This window comes from Sinohyriopsis cumingii, chromosome 1 (genome assembly GCF_028554795.1).
Source record: "Sinohyriopsis cumingii isolate HCF-2022 chromosome 1, ASM2855479v2, whole genome shotgun sequence".
Classification (NCBI taxonomy): Eukaryota; Metazoa; Mollusca; class Bivalvia; order Unionida; family Unionidae; genus Sinohyriopsis; species Sinohyriopsis cumingii.
Window position 1 is genome coordinate 90,930,589 of NC_142961.1, and position 21,077 is coordinate 90,951,665.

At 36.0% G+C, this 21,077-nt stretch overlaps 1 protein-coding gene across 1 annotated transcript in view; it reads right to left on the bottom strand.

Moving 5' to 3' along the window:
• Window positions 1-8,554: 8,554 nt before the first annotated feature.
• Window positions 8,555-21,077, bottom strand: part of LOC149807332 (methionine--tRNA ligase, mitochondrial-like) — an 87,022-nt gene continuing 74,499 nt past the window's right edge. The window contains exon 12 of the mRNA XM_089965457.1: window positions 8,555-9,901. Coding sequence (XP_089821583.1) covers window positions 9,528-9,901 — 374 coding nt within the window. The 3' untranslated portion in view covers window positions 8,555-9,527. The remainder of the gene's footprint in view (window positions 9,902-21,077) is intronic.

The window sequence follows — 21,077 nt, forward strand, 5'->3', positions numbered from 1 at the left end:
TTGGTTGCTAAACGTTGGGGGGGGGGGGGGGCGGCTATGATTCTCTTTCGAACCACCGCTACCTCCAGTTAACCTCAGCTGAAGATACTTCAGCTTTTAATTCACATAATGTAATACGTCTCCCTGATATTTGAGTTTTTGGGGTCACCAATAGCATTGGAGGCGCCTATCATTGTACAACTAATTCAACTGATTTAATGGATATAACCACTTCCTTTTTTATATATAGAAAATCAGAGCATGAATAAATTTTTAAAGATAGTTGTGGGCCAGACATTTTCCTCTTAAAAGAAAAGTATCATGTTCGCCCATCCCCCACCACTTAATTATACGGTCGGTCCCTGAAAGCATGTGTACCATACTGCAGCGTTAGATGCTCAAAAATGTACGTTTGATATAAACGTATGTGTGAAACAAAAACAAGATCGAAATCTGTATTTTATTTTAAATTACAACACATCATGAAAATATATATACTAAATCTTTACCACGTGTTCGTTGTTAGATAGCTGTAAATGTGGGGGGGGGGGGGGGTCCGGATACCCTGGGTCGTCGGTTAAAAGCCAGGGTGGATGGGGTGGGCTGGGATTTTCTTTCGAACTTTATTTCTTTTAACCTAAAGACAATTGTTGTTTTTTTCTAAACGAATATAGGATATATGGATAGGAGAGGCTCTACGTTGTTGATCAGTATATCTCTCCACCTCTTTGGAGCGCTCTAGCTCACTGGGTATAAATTTTGAAAGAACTCTAATTTAAACTAAGATATAAAAATGGTCAAGTGATGTATATCGTGCAGGAATCATTGAACATGGATAGCACAGTATAAACAGGCATATTGCGGTACAATGACTTAATACAGCTAAGCAGCAAACATCTGGCATTACATATACATACACAACTGTAGAAGTATGCGTGTGTCTGTGTGTGTGTGTGTTTTGGATTTTTAACGTAGCTTTAACAATTTTTCAGTAATAACACGACGATGTCTGCAGTGTGTCAGTTTATAGCGATGTCTAGCACTGGGGCATCATGCCGCAGACATGTAGCATTATGCCTCACCCAGTCACATTATCCTGACACTAGGCCGACCAGTCCTGACACTAACCTCTTAATACTGAGCACCAAGCGAGGCAGCTGGCTGCTAGTATTATATTTCATAAGTCTTTGGCATGACTCGGCCGGGGTTTGAACCAGCAACCTCTCGCATCCGAGGCGGACACTTTAACCACTTAGGCCACCAGAGCGGTCCAACTGTAGAAGCAAACGTATACTATGTAGCTTGTCTGTTTCAAGTGTCTAGTCGCACATTATTATTCATAAGAGTTATTGTTGTACATGTATCTCCTGACTGGAACACTGAGTCAGCAACATACACCGAGTTGCTGGTTACCCAAGAACGTACCAATTCCATTCATGGGCGCCCGCAAATATGGGCAAAGGCGGGGGGGGGGGGGCACTTTCATCCCCACCTTTTCACATTTAAATGTGTTTTGGCCTATATCCGTAAAACGTAACTGCTGACCCCTACATGTTTGCCCCCCCCCCCATTCCTTAGGCGTCACTGTTTCCATTACATACAGAGGCACAAATGCTTTCTGATATTATCTTGCGGCCGCTTTATTACAGTCCAAGATTATTGTTAAAGTTGGTTTTTGTTAGCTGTAATCGCGTTAGGTGTTGAAGTTTTTTTTTTTTCTTTCGGGAGAGGGGTGTCTTCCCACATTCTGTTCCAAGGACCATAATGAAGTTGGACAGGTATTTAGTGGGCACTGGTTCTAAGACAATGCCATCCTGAAGAAAGTTTTTCCTATCATGATCCTGGGATATGCAAGGGTACAGGCGGTATAAAACAGAGAGTTGGTTGAATTTATGGCGATTTGATTGTGGGGTGTATGTGCCTGTAAGGACTCCTGCGCTAATAGTCTCCTGGCCACTTCTTTGCTGTTATTAGCTACTGATATCTATAATGGTTGTGAATTTCCAAGTGAGTCTTCCTGCATATGCTGAAACTTAAAAAGAGGACTTTTTTCTTTGTCGCCCCCCCCCCTTTTTTTTTCTCACCAGAGTTTACTCATGGCACTGTTGATCTGTCTTTTCCGAATGTCTTCAGCTGGTAGTTGTTGGTAGGTGTCTTTAGTTGGTAGATTTTTCATAAGGCCATATGTTGATGGGATACGGAATTTTGCAGACATGTATAACCAGCTGTAGCACGGGTCATCTTTTGGGGTTAATTGCCAGGATGCAGTATGGTATTATGTCGTGTCATTCTGTCCGAATATACCGCCGATTAACATTAGGACTTTAATTTGTGCTGATTTAGGGATAGCTGATCCAATTATGGCGATATATCGGAATTAGCGCACATCTATTGTCCAAAACATTTCAGCGATATCTTTATTTTTTAATATCAATGCCTCAAAGCCATAGACAATCTTTGGTCTCGTGAAGGTGGTGTAAATCTGGTGTGGGACAGTTGAACTGATTCCACTTCTTCCAACCAGACCTGAACCCACAGTAGCTCAATGTGCTTTGTAGCCTTTCTACTTACGATCTGATGTGTCATGTGAGTCTGCATGGCAGATGATGATTTTTTTTTATAAAAAAAACATTGTCTTTTTCGGAGTCCCATCATTGAAATGAGAGCCTGTTGTGGCTATTAGAAACTACTGCATCACTTTTATCGGTGGTAGATTTGTCTTTGCATTTCAAGCGGGGGATTAAATCCAGGCTCATCTGCAGTTCCATCGGATATGATGTACAAAATGCCATATCAGCAATGGTCGGCGTACTTGTGAAAGTTGTGCCTCTTTGAATTCCTATGTTGTCCTTCTGCAGGTTGTACAGAAGGTCATTATTGAAACATTTATATAGGGTTGGTAAAATTTATTTGATCCCTTGTAGTTTGGTTATGGAGTCGCTCATTCAATCTTCTCATTTGATTTACGGGTGGTTTTTGTTTGCATGTGTTTATCTAGAGCCATATAATGTTCTGGTGATGTCTGAGCGACATAGCTTGCGTAATAGGCCTTTTGGCCATACAACTTCCAGCCCTTTTGCAGCATCTAGAGTGTTGATAACCTTCTTCTTTTCTTTTTTTTTTCCAAGACTGTGCTACAATTGTAGCTTCTGTTATATGGAGGACACCATTACCTGGTAAATTATTTTAGTGAATCAATGTTGTATTCAGTTTTGGGTGTGATTCAGGGTCCTATACAACGTTTCAGGAGTGACAGTTTCTAGCAACATGTTTGTAATTGGGGTGACATCAATATTGCTGTAATTTCCTGTAAATGATTTGGCCTTTACCCTTATTTGGATCTGGAATAAAAATGTAAACCTTTGGGATGTCTGGTAGTCCTCCTGTTCGAATGATATTATCAGCAGTTTTGTGACGTATCTGATGACCATTTCTCCTCCTAATCTGAGGATGTTTTGCTGTAAGTCATAGATGGTCAGCAACCTTGTTATTATTTTGGATTTACTATGGCTTTTCTTGTGGATGATGTTGGCATAGGTCGAATGTCTTGTTCGCACAGCACAGCTTGTCTGCTGTTGGTAGCAATTCATAATATACTTGCTGTCTGAACGTATCATCATTCTATGGGTTGGCCACTAGGGTGGTTAAACTTGCGAAGTCAGTTTGAGTCTATCTGATATGTCCTTGTCCTGTCGTTATCTGTGTTGATCCAATTCTCTCTTTAGTTTCCAGCATATACAAAATCTTGTGGTCTTTTTTTTTTGCAGATTTCATTATTTTTGAATAAAACTTGTTTCTGGTTTTTACGGGAAACTAGCTTCCGGCTTTTCAGAGCTCATTCCTGAATTTGCGACGCTTGAGGTTTGCAGGTTGTATACTATCTACAGGTTTATAACTTTGTACCCATGTCTGATGGACAGGATTGGACATATGCTACGCATTTTAATATGCTGGTTCAACGAATCCCTCCCTCTACTTTTATCCGGCTTGGAATATCCAGGTATAGAAGACTCGGAGGCTTCATTCGGCACGATGGTTAAGTGTTGGACATCTTGCTATGTTAGGCACAAGTTTGTGATAGATAGCTCATGTTTTTCGTCTAGATACTTTTTTTTAAAATATTGTCTCCGTATACTTTAGGACTGTAAATAAACCATTTTCGTCATGTGATTATTGATCTTGGAGTCTCCAGTTTAGATTTTTTGTGATACAAATTTTCTCAGCATTGTTCCACTCATGATCCGATGCATGAGATGGAGCCGATTTGAAAATATGAAGTGCATCTGTGTCTGTTTTTTTCTTCTATTTTTTTCCCATTATGATGCATCAAGGTTGGATAACCAAAGTAGTTGTGGTGGAGCAGATTTGATTCTTCCTTTTGCATACCATTGGGGAGATTCTACTGACATATCCAAATTACGTTGTGTGGAAAACAGTGTTCATTGAAGACCTGGACAACCGTCGTACATCAAGAAAGTATCTCCTCTCAAGTCTTCTAGTATTGTTCTGGAATATCTCATTCTTGTAGATTGATCGGGTTTGGCAATGGACCATTATGTCCTCTGTATAGCTTCTTTTTTTTTTCACATACAAATTACAGGTATTTGCCAGGTGACTGAAGCATCCACAGTCGCTGTTGTTGTCGCAATAATCCAACGAGTTGATTCCTGCGATGTTGCGGATCTTTCTTCGACATCTTCGAAAACCTTTTTAACTTTAATTTTTGCGATTTCGCGCACGTGGCTATGCGCCGACTTCTTCATGACTATTCAATCTCTCTCATGACAATGAGTTGTAAATTCTGCCTTTCTGTATTCTGTATATTTCCATATTATCTTATCCTTAATTTGATTTTCCTTCGAAAAAGTACATTCATCCAAAACCTAACACTCGATAAATCCCATTGCTGCGATTACAAATTCAACTGAAATTGTATGGTAGTTTGCAGAAATGGTTTTCAGTTGAAGGCAATTTAGTTAATACCAATGCCGTTTTTTCTCTACTCTGATCGGCAAAGTGCGCCTTTTCGTTAACACCAATACCTTTTCTTCTCTTCCAAGCTATATAAACATTCTTGACTAGTCTAATCATGATCGGTTGAGAGCGCATTTTAATTAATTTATTTTACTTTCTTCTGTCGTTCGCCATTTTTTGTCCACTCGCCCCTTTGTCACACGCTCTTACTTTCGCGCCCTTTTGTCGGTATCTGGGCAATCTTATAATTCCGAAATCCTTCCTACATTTTTTCTTAACAATGAAAGCCGGACGATCTTATAATCTTCACATCTGTCGTACAGTTTTTAGTTATAGCAGCATATCGTTAAGGCACCACATTGCCTGGGAACGCTAAATCCTTTCTTAGAAGTTACTAATCTCTGAAAAAAGTACACATCTTTCTTCAAACACGCAATTGAAACCATGATATAAGAAACACGGAAACGATGTTTAAACTTCATCCTTTCATTGTTAGATACGATAATTACGATTCAAAACAAGATAATCTTTGCCGCCAAGATCCTTGATGCAATGAGTACAAGGTCCAATCCTATCTCACGGTGTGACCGTGCTGTATGGATCCAAGAATTAACTGGTACTGTGGTACATACCACTATGCATTGTTTTCTGAGTGAATAGAAATGAACAAAAACATAATATTTACAAACAAGAAGCAAGACCACGGTGAGAAAGATCGAATAATAATAATAATAATAATAATAATAATAATAATAATACTTATCATAAATAAATAAATAAATAAAATTAATGATATTTACAAATATATCAACAGCAGTAACATTGTGATAATAATAATAATGATAATAATAATACATAATATGTATCTCGATCATCGGTTATCTCGACGCTTTTTGGCAAACCCCTAGGCCGGCGACATAACCGGGTTCAACTGTATCTCGATCATCGGTTATCTCGACGCTTTTTGGCAAACCCCTAGGCCGGCGACATAACCGGGTTCAACTGTACCATAGTTGTCATTGTCATCAGCAACGAATTTCGCGAATGGGGGAATGGTGGCATAAAGGGTCCAAAGGATGGATTCCTCTGTTTCCAACCCACACCACTTCCCACAAGTGGGTTACAGGTCTAAATGCTACAGGTCTCCGAAACTCGGAGAGGGAATTAGTGGAATGGAAAAAAATTATCTTTGTAATTTTAAGAAACATTATTTTGTCAAGTTGTTTTGCTTGTATTGCTTTTTGTTTTTTTTGGGTGGGGTGGGGGTTGGTTCTCAAACAAGGATGCAGAATGATTACCGGGGTGACCAAAATTTAAATTTGCAGTGAAAAAAGAAAGGTTAAGGGGGTAGTACACATCCAAGAGAAGATGTGAGTGAGGTTTTTAAATATTGTTAGCGAATTCTTTTTGGAAGACTGATGGTATGTAATACATTTTGTCAGTAGATTTGTTGGTTTTCCGAAAACAAAGGCATAGAAACGGAAGTAATTATATGAACATAGCTAATGACTGGTTTAAACCTAACTTGTGTAGATTATCTGTACTAGTGTTTGCGGGGGGGGGGGGGGCAACAAGTAAGCTGTGAGGTCCAATGGACTGAACCTCCGGTGGGGCCCATTGTAAGTGTTTCCATGACGCAATTTTAATCATATAATTGAAAAGCAAACTTAATCTGGTTATTTCGCGCTCATTTGCTAGGGGTGGGGTGGGGAATATACCACGGCGTCGGTTTAAACCTAGACTGGTTAGGATTAGAACCTGCACCTTTCTGGCAGCATGTCTAGCGCATTAGCCACTGAACCATGAAGTCTTCTGAGAGAGAGAGAGAGAGAGAGAGAGAGAGAGAGAGAGAGAGAGGGAGACAGAGAGAGAGAGAGAATAACGCCAAAACGAATAATATCAATAGTAATTGTATGCAAGGCTTAATATTCACTGATAAGATGTAACCAACTTTGAATGCTTGAATTACCACCCGTTTCTTCATCACTTCACTTGGGATATTCCCTACTTGGTTTGATGTACTCCTCCGAGATTTACTTTGATCTTTACAAATGGCTGCATTGTCATTGTGCTGCCCGTGCATTCTTATTTTAACCATTTTTCTTACAAATAACTCTCAATGGAGTGCTTTTACTTTGTTAAATCAGTATGAATGAAGATGAATATGCAGCATCTTAAAGTCAGTTACAACTCTTGGCTGATATGCAAGTATTTTCGTTTCTGGCATAATACAGTTTATACGAATACTGTACCTGTAACATACAGTGATGTATAAATTTGGTTTGTTATGAACAAGCAACTCATAAAGTGTAATGACAAATCCCTGGCATCTGCTAGGTCTACATTTGCCATTTTTCACGTATCTGTTATGTCAAAGGCATTAACAACGGAGCAGTACTTAATGTTTTTAATAAACTTTTGTTCCTAATCTGATTGTGTTGAAAACATTTTTGGCTCTACTGGTCACAGAAGGAGCTTGTGGGATGGCATGTTGTCAGTTGTTTGTCATCTGTCATTCCATTAACACTACTTATCACAACCCTTCCTGAACTACTTGTAGGACTGCCGCAAAACTTTGCAAACATTTATCCCATATTTTAGCTGGTCCCTAACGAAAATGGTGCTGCTCAGATATCTAATATGTCTGTCACAGTGGCCTTCTTGAGAATATTATTATTGCTACCATGCCTTAATGAATGGTCATAACAAAATGGTGTTTTCACAAAGACTTCCTATGATGTAGTTGGTTCTAGTGAAAATGGTTCTGATCTGATATCAATATTGTCACCATGGCAGCCATATTACAAGTCTAGTTATTGCTACTCCTCCTCAGTAGCAGTCATATCAACATCACATTTTCACCAGAAGATTTCTTATGATATCTAGTTGGCCCTAAATGAAAAAGGTTCTGCCATCTTGATATTCTTGTTATCACTACTCCTCCAGAACTGTTATGTAATACCTACATTATGTATATTATCATTTTTGATTATAATTTGTATGGCTTATTTAGGTAATAGTGTTTTAAATACTAAGTTTCGTTATGAATAGATTCGTCCTCTTAGATGCGACATGCTCCACCTTATTATGGGCATATAAAAATGAAGTTTATGACAAAAAAACCCATAAAACATGCATCTAGACCTATGAGATAATGTTCCAACCAGACAGCACCACAATATTGTGAAAGGTTCTTGAGCTATGCCAATTACAATCAACATCCTACGTGAAGATACAAAGTTAATTGGCATGGGCCACAACTCTATCTAACAGAATGTTGATGAGACAAAACCCACAGAGGGCACATCTGTAAACACCCCACTGCATCAAAATATGTTGAATGGTTCCTAGGTTACAAGGATCTCATTAAGTGGAGAACAGATAAAGGGCAATAACTCCAATAAATCTGACCTGAAAAGACACAACTGCCAAAATGTACATCCACATGTAATAGGCATCCCAATGGTAAACATCCAATTATTTGTAAGGATTTTACAGCCTCGGTGTTGGCAGATGTTTGAATGGATGGCCAGACAGTACATTCTGACGTGGGGTTCCAACAAATTTGTTCATAATTATAAAACTAAACAAATGCAAACAATTTTAGGAAAGAAATAAACTCTTTATTTTTTGGAGACAGCAGTGAACAAATTTTGATATCAATATGAGGTACTGAACTGTCTTAGAAAGAAGAAACATTGCAGATTTTACATAAGGTGCATCGACACTCTGCAAAAGCAATACATCATATTGTCTGACCGCCTGAATGTGAGGAAAGGCAGACAAGTGTAAAATGGGTGTTCTTAATTTCCTTGTTATGAATGAATCAACATTCATTGGCACTTGTGGACAAGACTAAATAAGTTAACTGCCACTTTCATTAAATACTCATGTACTCAGTTATGTACTCAATTATGTACTCAATGACTATAAGTCTAAATCATCTACTGAATCTTCAATAAAATTAATGGCTTAATTTCCTAATTACTGATCCAAAGAATAATTTAGAAATGGAAAACACATATGCAGAAATACAGTTCAAAATTTCATTATAAACCATGGGTATTCAAAAGATAAAGATTTCAAAAGAAAAGAATACAAGTAAAAAACTGCACAGTAAATCTACATTTAACAACAATCTGTGTTCAGCAGATGCATTTGTTATGTAAAATTAGCATGTTAAAGTATCAGTCTGACTGAGATTAGCTACACATAATCACATTGATTGTTAAAGCTGTTGCATCAATATGTATTGAGACTCTATTGACTGATCTAGATTCCATAATATATGACAGCTTATTTCATTTCAAAGATAAGTCAATATTCCAAAATATATCTAAACATAACACCAATATGCAGTCTTAAAATTCAAATACCAGTAATAAAACATGACTCATGTGAATCAGAAAGGATTTCTTTCATAGTTTTACCTGGCAAGTGCTTTCTATGGACTGGTTTGAATTGAAGTCAAACTGATGACATATCAGAGCTGCTAATTGTATTTGGTATGCACAGTATCAACTTAAACAATGCCAATGATATTAAACTAAATCCTTTAATACTGCACAGGATCATCAGTTAGATTTATTTTCTGTGATTCTGTTGAATAAAATACCCTCATTTGGTCCTAGTTTTAGATTCGGGGAATTCAAATAAGGTTTTCTACTGTGTTCAGCTAGCCTTTTGCCTGGGGGAATGCCCAAGCGATTTAGAAGCTTGCAGGCTATGTTTGGTATGACAGGCTGGAGAAATATCCCAGAAACCCTCAGTGTCTCCAAGACAAGATGCAATACAAGTTTTAGGTGAAGCTGATCTATGTCACTGGAGGACTTGGCAAGCTCCCATGGTTTGTGTTCCTGAACCAATCCATTAGCCCAACGAAGGTAAGACATAATGCTCTCTATTCCTTTGTAAAAATTAAAGTGGCCATAATTTTTATCCACTTCATCTGGAAAAAAGAAGCAAATAAGCATTTATTAACTCAACTGGTGATAACACATGCTTATCTTTTTCACCACAGACAAAATGTATTTAAACAGCATATCTACAACAACAAATATTCATTATGTGATTATATTACATATTTTAAACAAAGCCAGGACCTACATGTCAAGACCATGGTCTAAACATTGCTATACAATCTGTGACCTTGACCCCAAGACCAAAAAGGCAAATGCACATCACAGAATGAATTGCTTTAGATTCATAAAGATTCACCTAAAGTCTGAAGAAAATACATCAAGGTATTTAGAAAAATAAGCAAATTAAAAAACTAACCAAAATCTTGATCTAAAATTTATATGACCATGACTTCATCTTGAAGGTCATTGTCAAAGCAGTGTAGAATGATCTGTCTCTGCCTCTTATTGATCTATACCAAGCTTCATGAGAATCTATCACAGGATTTAGGAAATATAAGCAAATGAAAACAAAATCCTTTAACAAAAAACATAATGCACATTTTTTTAGCAATGTGACCTTGAAAGCAGGATAATAAAGAGAAGCAGGTGTGTCATATGATTAATTCCAAGTACACCTCTGCCTCTGACAATAACTCATGCACATCGGGGTTCAAAAACATAGACTGCACTATATGCAAGGGCTACTGAGGGTCCTCCCATAAATCTGCTAGACAAAAGATATCCAGAGAAATGTAGGGTTGGGGGAGGGGAATTGGGCTGTTTAATGACTGCATCCTCATTTTATAATCGCATCAAGAACAATTGAAAATAAAGCACTTTTTCTGATTAAGTTATTTGTTATTCTGTATAAATCACATTTATTTTCAAAATGTTCAACCTATGAAAGATTGATAACATGAGTCCAACAGGTTTCAACAACCAACATGGTACGTGAAAACATTTGTATATTACGTCATGTCTTTTTGTGATAGTTGATTAGTCTTTTGTAGTGTAAAATAGTTTCATCCAAAACAAGGAGTCTGTGAAACAGGCAACCAGACTAACTATTCATACACTACCAAACAAGATTCCTTTTTATAAAAAATAATGCAACATTTCATGAGACAATCGTCTATGTCGAAACTCAGTTTTGCAACCAACTGTTCAATTAGTAAAATTCTGATGCTGTGATTTGATTGCAAGTAACAGTGAAACTTCTTATCATCCTTGAGAATATCTCTACATGCAAATTCTGGAATTCTCTGAAACTCATTTTCCCCACAATGGTCCATATCTGTGAAACAAAGCCCTTTATTTTATGAAGTACTCATTTTGCTTGGTCGCCTTGCTATCTTTAACCAGTTATGATTGAGTAGGTTAATTTAAGGTAGTTTAATCAGATTATGTACCCAATAACATTTATAACAGTGTTCAATTGATAAACTGAAATGAGTTACCTGACATACGACCAGAGCTGCTGGTTCTTAAGCAAATAAGATCTGTATGCTTTTTATCTTTTTTCTTAATTCCACCTCCTTTATTTAATTCAAAAGATGTAATTAAAGTGATAATAGAAAGGAGGCCTGCTTTTTATTTAGTGTAACAATACAACAAATGTTTCCACTACTCTGATATCAAAACATGGTCATCACTTAATGAAGTTCTCAGAAAAACACTCACGGACATGGCTATTACAGTAGATTGACACATTTTACGTTTTATTACAAGAGGACACATTGCATTTATGATGATTACACTTAAAAGGAACTAAAAGAAAGAACAAGAACACAAATTTCAATTGATAATTTTTTATATATATTTTTGGTATTTATTTATCAAAGTACTGCCTCCACATAGGCATAAGGGACATTTTCGTTGATCAAAATATCCATGAGTATCGTGAATTAACGGTGCTACTAAGAATGTCGTTTGGAAAGAAAATTAAATTTTTTTAACTTCATTTTAAAGTTGATATTTCATAATGTTGACTAAAATTTCCAGGTCCTACCTACCATTTTCGATAATAAAACAAGCGATATGTCAGTTTCCGTTACCAATTTTGATTGAGATTTTCTTCAAGTTCAACAAATGGGAATACATTTTTTGGTATTTTCTGGTTTAAAAATGAGATCCATGCCTGACCCCGTGTTATAAGCAGGTTTGCGAGTTATCAGGGTATGAGTTATCGAGGGAGTGGTGTATAAAGGAAATCCATCAAGAAGTTAAGGGAATAAATGCAAATGAACAACTTCAACCAAAAACTTGATTACTAAGATGGTGCTGCTGGCATGGGAAAAGTGATAACATGATCATGCTTCTAACTAAAATGGGCTCGTCACTTAAATCTGAATATTGATACTTAGCTAACATGTACAATACTTTAAAGTCATCAGACACTGATCCAACGTTTTCCTCTGAGTACTACAACTTTCATCAATGACCTTGTAAACCTCCTTACACAAGATTGCTCACCAGGCTCACATCTGCCTAATAACCATATGCAAAAGCAGTTGACCTGTAACTCTTGGGCAGTGGGATGCTTTCTACTGCAATTTCTTCCAATGCTGTTGATTAAGTATGTTATGAATACAGCCGATTCAAGGTTTCTGTATCTAGTTTCTGTATCTTCATGCATATCTGGTGGCACATCAGCATCATCTGTCTAATAATGATAGGCCTACATGCCCAAATACATTTTTAAAGTTGGTATTATTCTGTACATTTTTTATATACAGATAAAGTCATTTAACTGTTTTTCTATTTCTAGTAACAGTAGCCATATTTGATGACCTGAAAAGCCTTTAATCTAGGACAGCTTGGTGTGATTTTATTGAGTGGTTTCTGAGTTGAACTTTTTTAACATTTCTTTAGCAACAGCTGACATATTCGAAGATTGACTATCATCACATGTACATATTTGCAAACCCTTCATCCCATGATGCTTTCTGTCAAACTGGATGAATTCTGTTGAAGATTATAGAAAAGTTTAAAGGATTTTCCATTTTTAGTAAAGGTGGTCATATGGAATGGTGAGTAAATCAGAATCATTTGTCTTTGGTTATATTTTGATCATTCTTTTTTATGGTATTTGAAACGTTATTTCAAGGTTTTTCATTTTGTAGTAATGGTGACCATATCTCATGGCAGATCAAACATAGTTAATTGTCAACCAATGCAAGATGGATAAGAAAAACAACACAGGATGTACTCTGCCAAAGTTTGTCAAATTCTGTTGAGTGTTTGCTTTAAAATGAAGTTGTTGAACCATTTTTTTATTTCTTGTAATGGTAACCATATTTGATGGCAGTGTTTGTGTGTGTGTGTGTGATTAGGATTTTAAACATAGCTTTAACAATTTTTCAGTCATCCTGCTACAATGTCTGCAGTGTGGCAGTTTATAGTGATGTTTAGCACTGGAAATCATGCTACAGACATGTAGCATGATGTCCCACCCAGTCACATTATCCTGACACCAGGCCGACCAGTCCTAACACTAACCTCTTAATGCTGAGCATCTAGCGAGGCAGCTGTTAGTACCATCTTTGTAAGTCTTTGGTATGACTTGGCTGGGGTTTGAACCCATGACCTCCCGATTCCGAGGCAGATGCTCTAACCACTAGGTCACTGAAGCGGTTTGATGGCAGAAAGGCATCATCTGCATAAATGTGAAAGTGCTTCAAGCTAGGTTACATTTTGTCAAACTTGTAAAATTCTGTTGCATAGCTCTTTTTTAAATTTTTGTTTCTGTTTTTAGAAACAGCTGTCATACTTAAGGTCATATCAGTATTGGTACAAACATTAAAGCCCTTTTTGCAGTTATACTTTATGTTGGATTCTGTTAGAATTTCTTTTGTAAAGTTGTTTCAAGGCTTTTCCATTTTTAGAAACGTGGCCAAATTTGTTGGTGAATTGCCATCATGCATTAAAAATTGTAAAGTTGTTCATGTCTGGATGTTTTCTGTCAATTTGGTTCAAATCGGTCAGGTGGTTTTTAAACAAAAGTCAATTTAAAATATTTCTGTTTTTAGTACTGCCAGCCACATTTATTGGCAAATTTGCCATTACATATTCATCTGAGGGCCCTTCATACCTGGATGCTGTCAAATTTGCCATTACATGTTCATCTGAGGGGTCCTTCATACCTGGATGCTGTCAAATTTGCCATTACATGTTCATCTGAGGGCCCTTCACACCTGGATGCTGTCAAATTTGCCATTACATGTTCATCTGAGGGGCCCTTCATACCTGGATGCTGTCAAATTTGCCATTACATGTTCATCTGAGGGCCCTTCATACCTGGATGCTGTCAAATTTGCCATTACATGTTCATCTGAGGGGCCCTTCATACCTGGATGCTGTCAAATTTGCCATTACATGTTCATCTGAGGGGCCCTTCATACCTGGATGCTGTCAAATTTGCCATTACATGTTCATCTGAGGGCCCTTCATACCTGGATGCTGTCAAATTTGCCATTACATGTTCATCTGAGGGCCCTTCGTACCTGGATGCTGTCAAATTTGCCATTACATGTTCATCTGAGGGGCCCTTCATACCTGGATGCTGTCAAATTTGCCATTACATGTTCATCTGAGGGCCCTTCATACCTGGATGCTGTCAAATTTGCCATTACATGTTCATCTGAGGGCCCTTCATACCTGGATGCTGTCAAATTTGCCACTACATGTTCATCTGAGGGCCCTTCATACCTGGATGCTGTCAAATTTGCCATTGCATGTTCATCTGAGGGCCCTTCATACCTGGATGCTGTCAAATTTGCCATTACATGTTCATCTGAGGGCCCTTCATACCTGGATGCTGTCAAATTTGGTCAAATTCTGTTGAGTGGTTATTGAGAAGTCATTTAAATGATTTTGTTTTTAGTAACAGCAGTCATGTTACATAATGAAATGGAATCATTTGTATAAAATTGAAAGCATTTCATGCCAGGATGATTTCAGCTAAATTTTGTAAAAATTCTCAGGAATTATATTTGAAAAGCCCTTCAAATGATTTTTTATTTTTTTCTCAGAAGAAGTAATTGAAAGATTTAGTCTGTTGTTAGCAATAGTAGCCATATTTGATGGCAGAAGAGCATATTTGGCATAAAACTGAAAGAGCTCCATGTAAGGACACTTTCTGTCAAATCTGATCAAATTCTGGAGAGAGATTTTTTTCCTATTTTAGTATTGACATCTATATATACTGGCATCATCAAAATAAAACTGAAATACCTGTATGTGAAGAGACTATTTATCATATTTGGTGAAATTCTGAAGAGTAATTTTTTACATGAGGTTGTTCAACAGTTTAAGTCCATTATGGTCAAAACTGGTCCTACACTGGCAATTTAGAAGTTCATTGTTGACTGACATGAGAACGATGATGAGAGACACAGGCCACATAATGGATGCTGGGATACACCATAAGCCCACTCAGCCTTAGAGACTGGCGCTCTATGATCACCAACCATGATATGTACAAGTCATATCATTTTTCTCATTCTTTGGGTTAACAAGGTATCACACCTGTTGGGATATACAATATTATGCAGTACTCCCCATATTGCCTGACAGGACCACCTATACTGTATAGACTCAAAGGTAAATACTATTTTTATGAAGAGATTGGTGTAATATGCCTACTACAGATACTGATGATGCTTTTCCAAGTTTTGTAATTTTATTCTTGTTCCAGTTTTAAATGAAATGAATGCAATTAATTTTAGTTATGAATTTTTTAAAAAATATTAGAGAGAATAGTGAGACAAAAATTTATTTATAATAATGAAAATTATAACTTTCTGGGGAAATAAGCATAAACATACAACAGTATAACAGAAAATAAAGATAATTTTGTTTTCAATAAACTCAAAGATAGCTGCAGTGAATCAACTTTGCATTGCAGTGTCGTGGGTACATGTGATGTTCATTGTTGTGATATTGTGTAAACTCTTAAATCCTTTTATGTATACTGATTTGAGTGAAAATGATACAAAATTAGAATAGGTAAAAGAAATAACATTCTTAAAGTTTTCAGAAAATAGTATTTTTAATTCTGCATCAGCAAGTTTATTATAAAGTTTTGTAATTTTAATGAAAAATAAAACACTAAAATAAACGGCCAATATATGTTGTCATCCAAAAGGACATTATAAAAGATCCGGCAATAAACAGATTTATTTATTTTTTACTAAAACTAAATACCGTATATACTCGCATATAAGCCTGTTCACGTATAAGCCGACCCCCAAACTGAACAGGTATAAACACTAAAAAGTGCATGACCCACGTATAAGCCTACCTACAACTCCGAGACATCTCAAGATGCAAGAGGTAAGTTCTAAATCCATTTATTAAGGCAAACTTAGATTTAAAACAATTACAATTATACTCATCTCGAGGTTGGCATGCATATTTATTAAAAGAAATGGTATAAACTTGTTTGAAAAGTAATTTATTTAATTTTGCTTTCTTATTGTTTCTGCCTATTTAGATTTGTGTATAATTTAATCGAACAATGACAAGAATTTAGCAATCGAGAGTTGCTGTAACACTACCTCTCCCTTTTGGCTCGATTATTGTTTGTTTATGCATTAGTGCATTGGACATTTTATATCAGTGCACCAGTAATTAAGTTTTTACTTTGCTTTGAAATTGTAAATACCTAACTCATTAAAATGTAATCCCAGTAGGACAACACAACGAACAAACAATATAGTTTGATTCAACCCTTGCAATTAGGCTAATGAACATATTTACATAATGGCGCCACCACATGTACATTGCAGATTTTATTACGCACCAATTTTTGTGGTCACTTCACGACTACCTAATGATTTCATAATATCTTCCAATTTTTGCAGCAAACTCCTGAATATTACATTATGTCTTTGATTTTATTTCTTCTAAACAAGAAAAGTTCTACATGTTCTTTTGTATCACCTGTGAATTTATTGTTGTTACAAAATAATTACTTTACTATAAAGAAATTTTTGCTTCTTCACTTAATAGAATGTTAAGTTTAAACATTATTCATGTAATTAATGATTTTTTTACCTCTACAATAATACAAAAATAATAAAATAAATCAGAACAAACAATATACACCACAACAATAAAATTGTCCACAATTAATTTCAATCCCAAGAATGATCACTATGAATGCTGTAACTCCATATGCTATAGCGCCATTCCCATGAAAGAAACTTACACGAGTGAACACCTGGTATTTTTATACTGTATATACTAATGTTAATTACTATCGTTAAATTAAAAGAAGGAATGAAACTACATACCATGCAGCAAATGTGTCCTCAAAAAACTAATTCAGAATACATGTTTTATAGTAAACAATACTAAATGTTTTACGAGTTGATAATAAGGGAATAAGGTCAGATATATAAAGAGGGAAAACAGTTGCCACATGTATGGTACCATGAGGCTGTCTATTTTGGTACCTTTAGTTCAACAAATCTGGGAATCCTTTATTTGCCAGTCAACTGCTGGTGCTTGCGTAACACACAATAGTGTAGAAGTTGGTTTCTTTAAATTACAACGGAAGGTCAATAGGTTTCACAAAATAGTTGCATGGATAAGGATTAACTTTTAATTAGTCATGCTGGCTTTCTTGCTTTATTTAAGACCAATCTTTAGCTATTGTGCAGTTTAACCACAGCTGACCAGAATATGGAATAGGGCACGTCCTTGGGTAAAACAGGGCACTTCACAGGGAGAAACGGTGAGTCTTTTTGCGAATTTCACATATATTGAACCAGGAAGATCAATAAATATTTAGTGAAAACAAGGCTTTAAAAATGCCACGAAAAACCTCCTGATTTTATGTCCCAATCTCTATTTTTTTTATTCAGTCTCCCTACTTGGCTTTTGAAAGTTCATAGGTATGCTTTACACCCAGTTTTACAAAACTACGGTAATCGTGCTAATATTATGGAATAAAGGGCAATTACACATCAATGTACTGGTATAGTTACCAGTCAAAATCCCCTCTTATCATAAGCCAGTTTCAGGGTTTTAATGATTAAATGGCTTGTACTGCTGTTGCAAAACAAAAGACAAATTTGCCACCTATCCATTGTGTGGAAAGTTACGATGTTTGTTCTTAGTTGATCTATATGAGAATTTTATCCTTTATTATTACCACTCTTCGTGAACATGTAAATTATGATGGTTATGTGCCTTGTACAACTAAAAGTGTGTAACTTTTTTAAAATATTACCTCAATTTGTAGGATCGCTTATATCAGTGAAAATGAGTAACTCATGAGCATGTGATTCAACATAAATGAAACAGCTATTAAGGACTAGCTGAAATGTTATCTGGAAGAATGCAATTTGGTTGAAACAATGAATAAAGCAAAATCAACATCTATGGTTGGGAATAAGTAAGGAATGAAGTGACACTATGCACACTTTGCACTAAGTACTGTACATTATAGTTCAGCATGGTCTCCCTGGTAAACTCAAATGGCTCGCGAATTATTTAGTCTGTATTTACCTTTATTTAACTTCATGTTGGAGAAATCAGAAAATATGCACATGCAAAATAATAACAAAATCAATCATAGTACTTTATAACAGTTCAATAATTGTCAGGTCACCAAAAGTTACTTTTTTTTACATGCCTATGTCTTAGGACACGGAAAAAATTATTGTTTTGTGTCCCAAGATTTACAGCCATTAAAGTAGTCAACAAAAAGACCTAAAAAACTGTCAAGTTTAGACACTGGCCCGCAGATAAGCTGCCCCCCCTTATACATAAGTATATTATGGTATAATAAAAAGTACCATTAAACAGCACATTATCATACACGCCAACTCCTGGCGAGGAAAAAATGTAATCCAAGTGGACAAAAAGAGTAATCTGAGTAGAAAAAGAGTAATCCACATATAACATATTAAAATTAAATGAGCATATGTACAAAGTGATTTATTTATCCCTTCTGGTCATTTAACATCAATTACTGCTTCAAATTTTCATATATAGCACTCTGAGCTTTAAAAAGCAACAGTCTCTCATACTGCATTTCAAAAGACTTTGTGCCAGCTGAGATTATGAACGTTTTGCACACCAGTAGAGAATCAAGCGCTGGGTTACACAGCCTGGATCTGAATTCAGTGTTATTTTTGTTAACAATACTGAACAATCTCACACAGTCAGCATTAGAATGGTAAAGAACCAATATTTCTTTCATAAGCTGGCAAAGAAGAGGAAATATAACCTTCCAGTTATTGGATCTTTTAGCTGGGAAACCAGGTGACATTGCACATCAACTCTATCTGCATGAAGTACATTGTCAGGTAGAATGCCAACTTGATACTTCAGGGGTTCTCCTTCTAATTTATCAGCAGCCTTTCCTGCAGCAAGGTGTATCATATGACAGGGACAACCTGATATGTACAGTGATGGAGACATTTTTCAAAATACTGAATGTAACTCATTTATGAATTCCAGTCATCACCTATGCATTCTCAGCTGAAACCCCACACAGTTCTGCCAACTTATGTTTATTCAAAGCATTATCAAGCAAATAAAAAATGTTTTCTCCAGTCGAATCTACTGTTATTTCTGGTAATGAAAGAAGTGCACTCTTGACTTTGCCCTTTTTGTTGTTAAAGTCTCTTACACAGACTGGGTATACTTTTTTGACATCATAATCACTGCTCCTGTCTGTTGCAGTACTAAACGGCCCAATTTTCATGGCTTCTGCAACTTTAAGCAAATTATCTTCTGCTAAACATCTAACAATATCAGATGATTTTGTTCTTGCACATGCATATTTTCTGCAATTTTGGAATCAGAAAACATCCAATTGAACAAAGGACCAACATAGTCTTTTACTGCTAGGGGTGTCAATGTTCTATTAAGAACTTGGTAAATAACGACTCTGCATTCATTAGTTCTGCTTTAAAAAAGAAGTTACAAGTTACTTTAGTAGTGGAGTTTGTAAAACGAGCTAAGGTTTCTTTGTTTTACCCTCATGACCAATATTAAAATCCCTTCCACACTGCCTGCAGTGGGCGCGAAGCTGCCCTAGAATGAAAAACTGTATTGTGTAATTCATGTATTCCTATCTGAATCGGTTTTTCGTCTTTTTCTAATCCATCTGTGAAATTATTTGAAAAACATTTCTGCTCTAACACACGCATCTAATAGAATAAATCTGACTTGACTTATAGCACCAAAATACATACAGACTGGTTCTGTATCAGATATAAATTAGCAAACAAATTTGCAGGCAAAGATTAAAAATTAGAAAACCAGTCTGTTCTCTTGTAATTAAGCTATACATCTGCTATAAATAGAAACTGAGGTCAAAAGTTTGAAAGTAAAACCAGCATGTTTCTTGAAAATAGGTCAGCTGCTATAAATAGAACATAATACTGTTAGGAAAGTGCATGCAAGGACAGACAAGTGTACTCTTATGTCTTAGTTATGTAGAAGCCATGATTTCTAGAATACGGTCTGAAAGATTAATGGGATATTAATAAAAATAAGAAAATAAATTATAAATTTTTTGGGGAGGGTGCATACCGAAAATTCATAATCTGAATATGTTGACTCATAAGGCGTAATTTAGTGAAAAACGCTTAATGATTAGGCCAAAACCATAATGGTTGGCATGTATGCATTACATGCCCTCCCTGAGTTATATAGTCCTCTGTGTAGGAACTAGTAGGGTACTGCTGACTCTGGAGATTACTCACCAAATGATTATTCACCTTGATGTAGGTATGTGGTCCAAAGTTACAGTGTAGAAACCAGTACTGCGTTATTATGCTTACCATGACCTCTCACCTTTTGACTTGGTTTTCTTGTTACCTCAAATACAAGCCATCCACAGTTTGGTCAAAGAACTTACTCAAAAGCAAAAGTCAACTTATCTTTTATTGTCACATCAAAGTGAAATGGCAAATTTGCCTACCACTCCTCTTTCTAATATTGAACCTGAAGTATATTGCTGAAATGAACACTTCACAATAGACCTACCTTATATTTTCATTGTCTAGCTTATATATCTTACACAGTAATGTAGACATGTGAAATTAAATATTCACAATTTACAGGATACTGAAGAATGATGATGTTAATTATGAGAGATCAAAATTAAACAAAAGTTTTGCACATTAAGTATCAAATATATTATTATGTAGCTGTATGAATTTAACACAAGTAAATAATACTGGATTTTTTATATTTTACTGC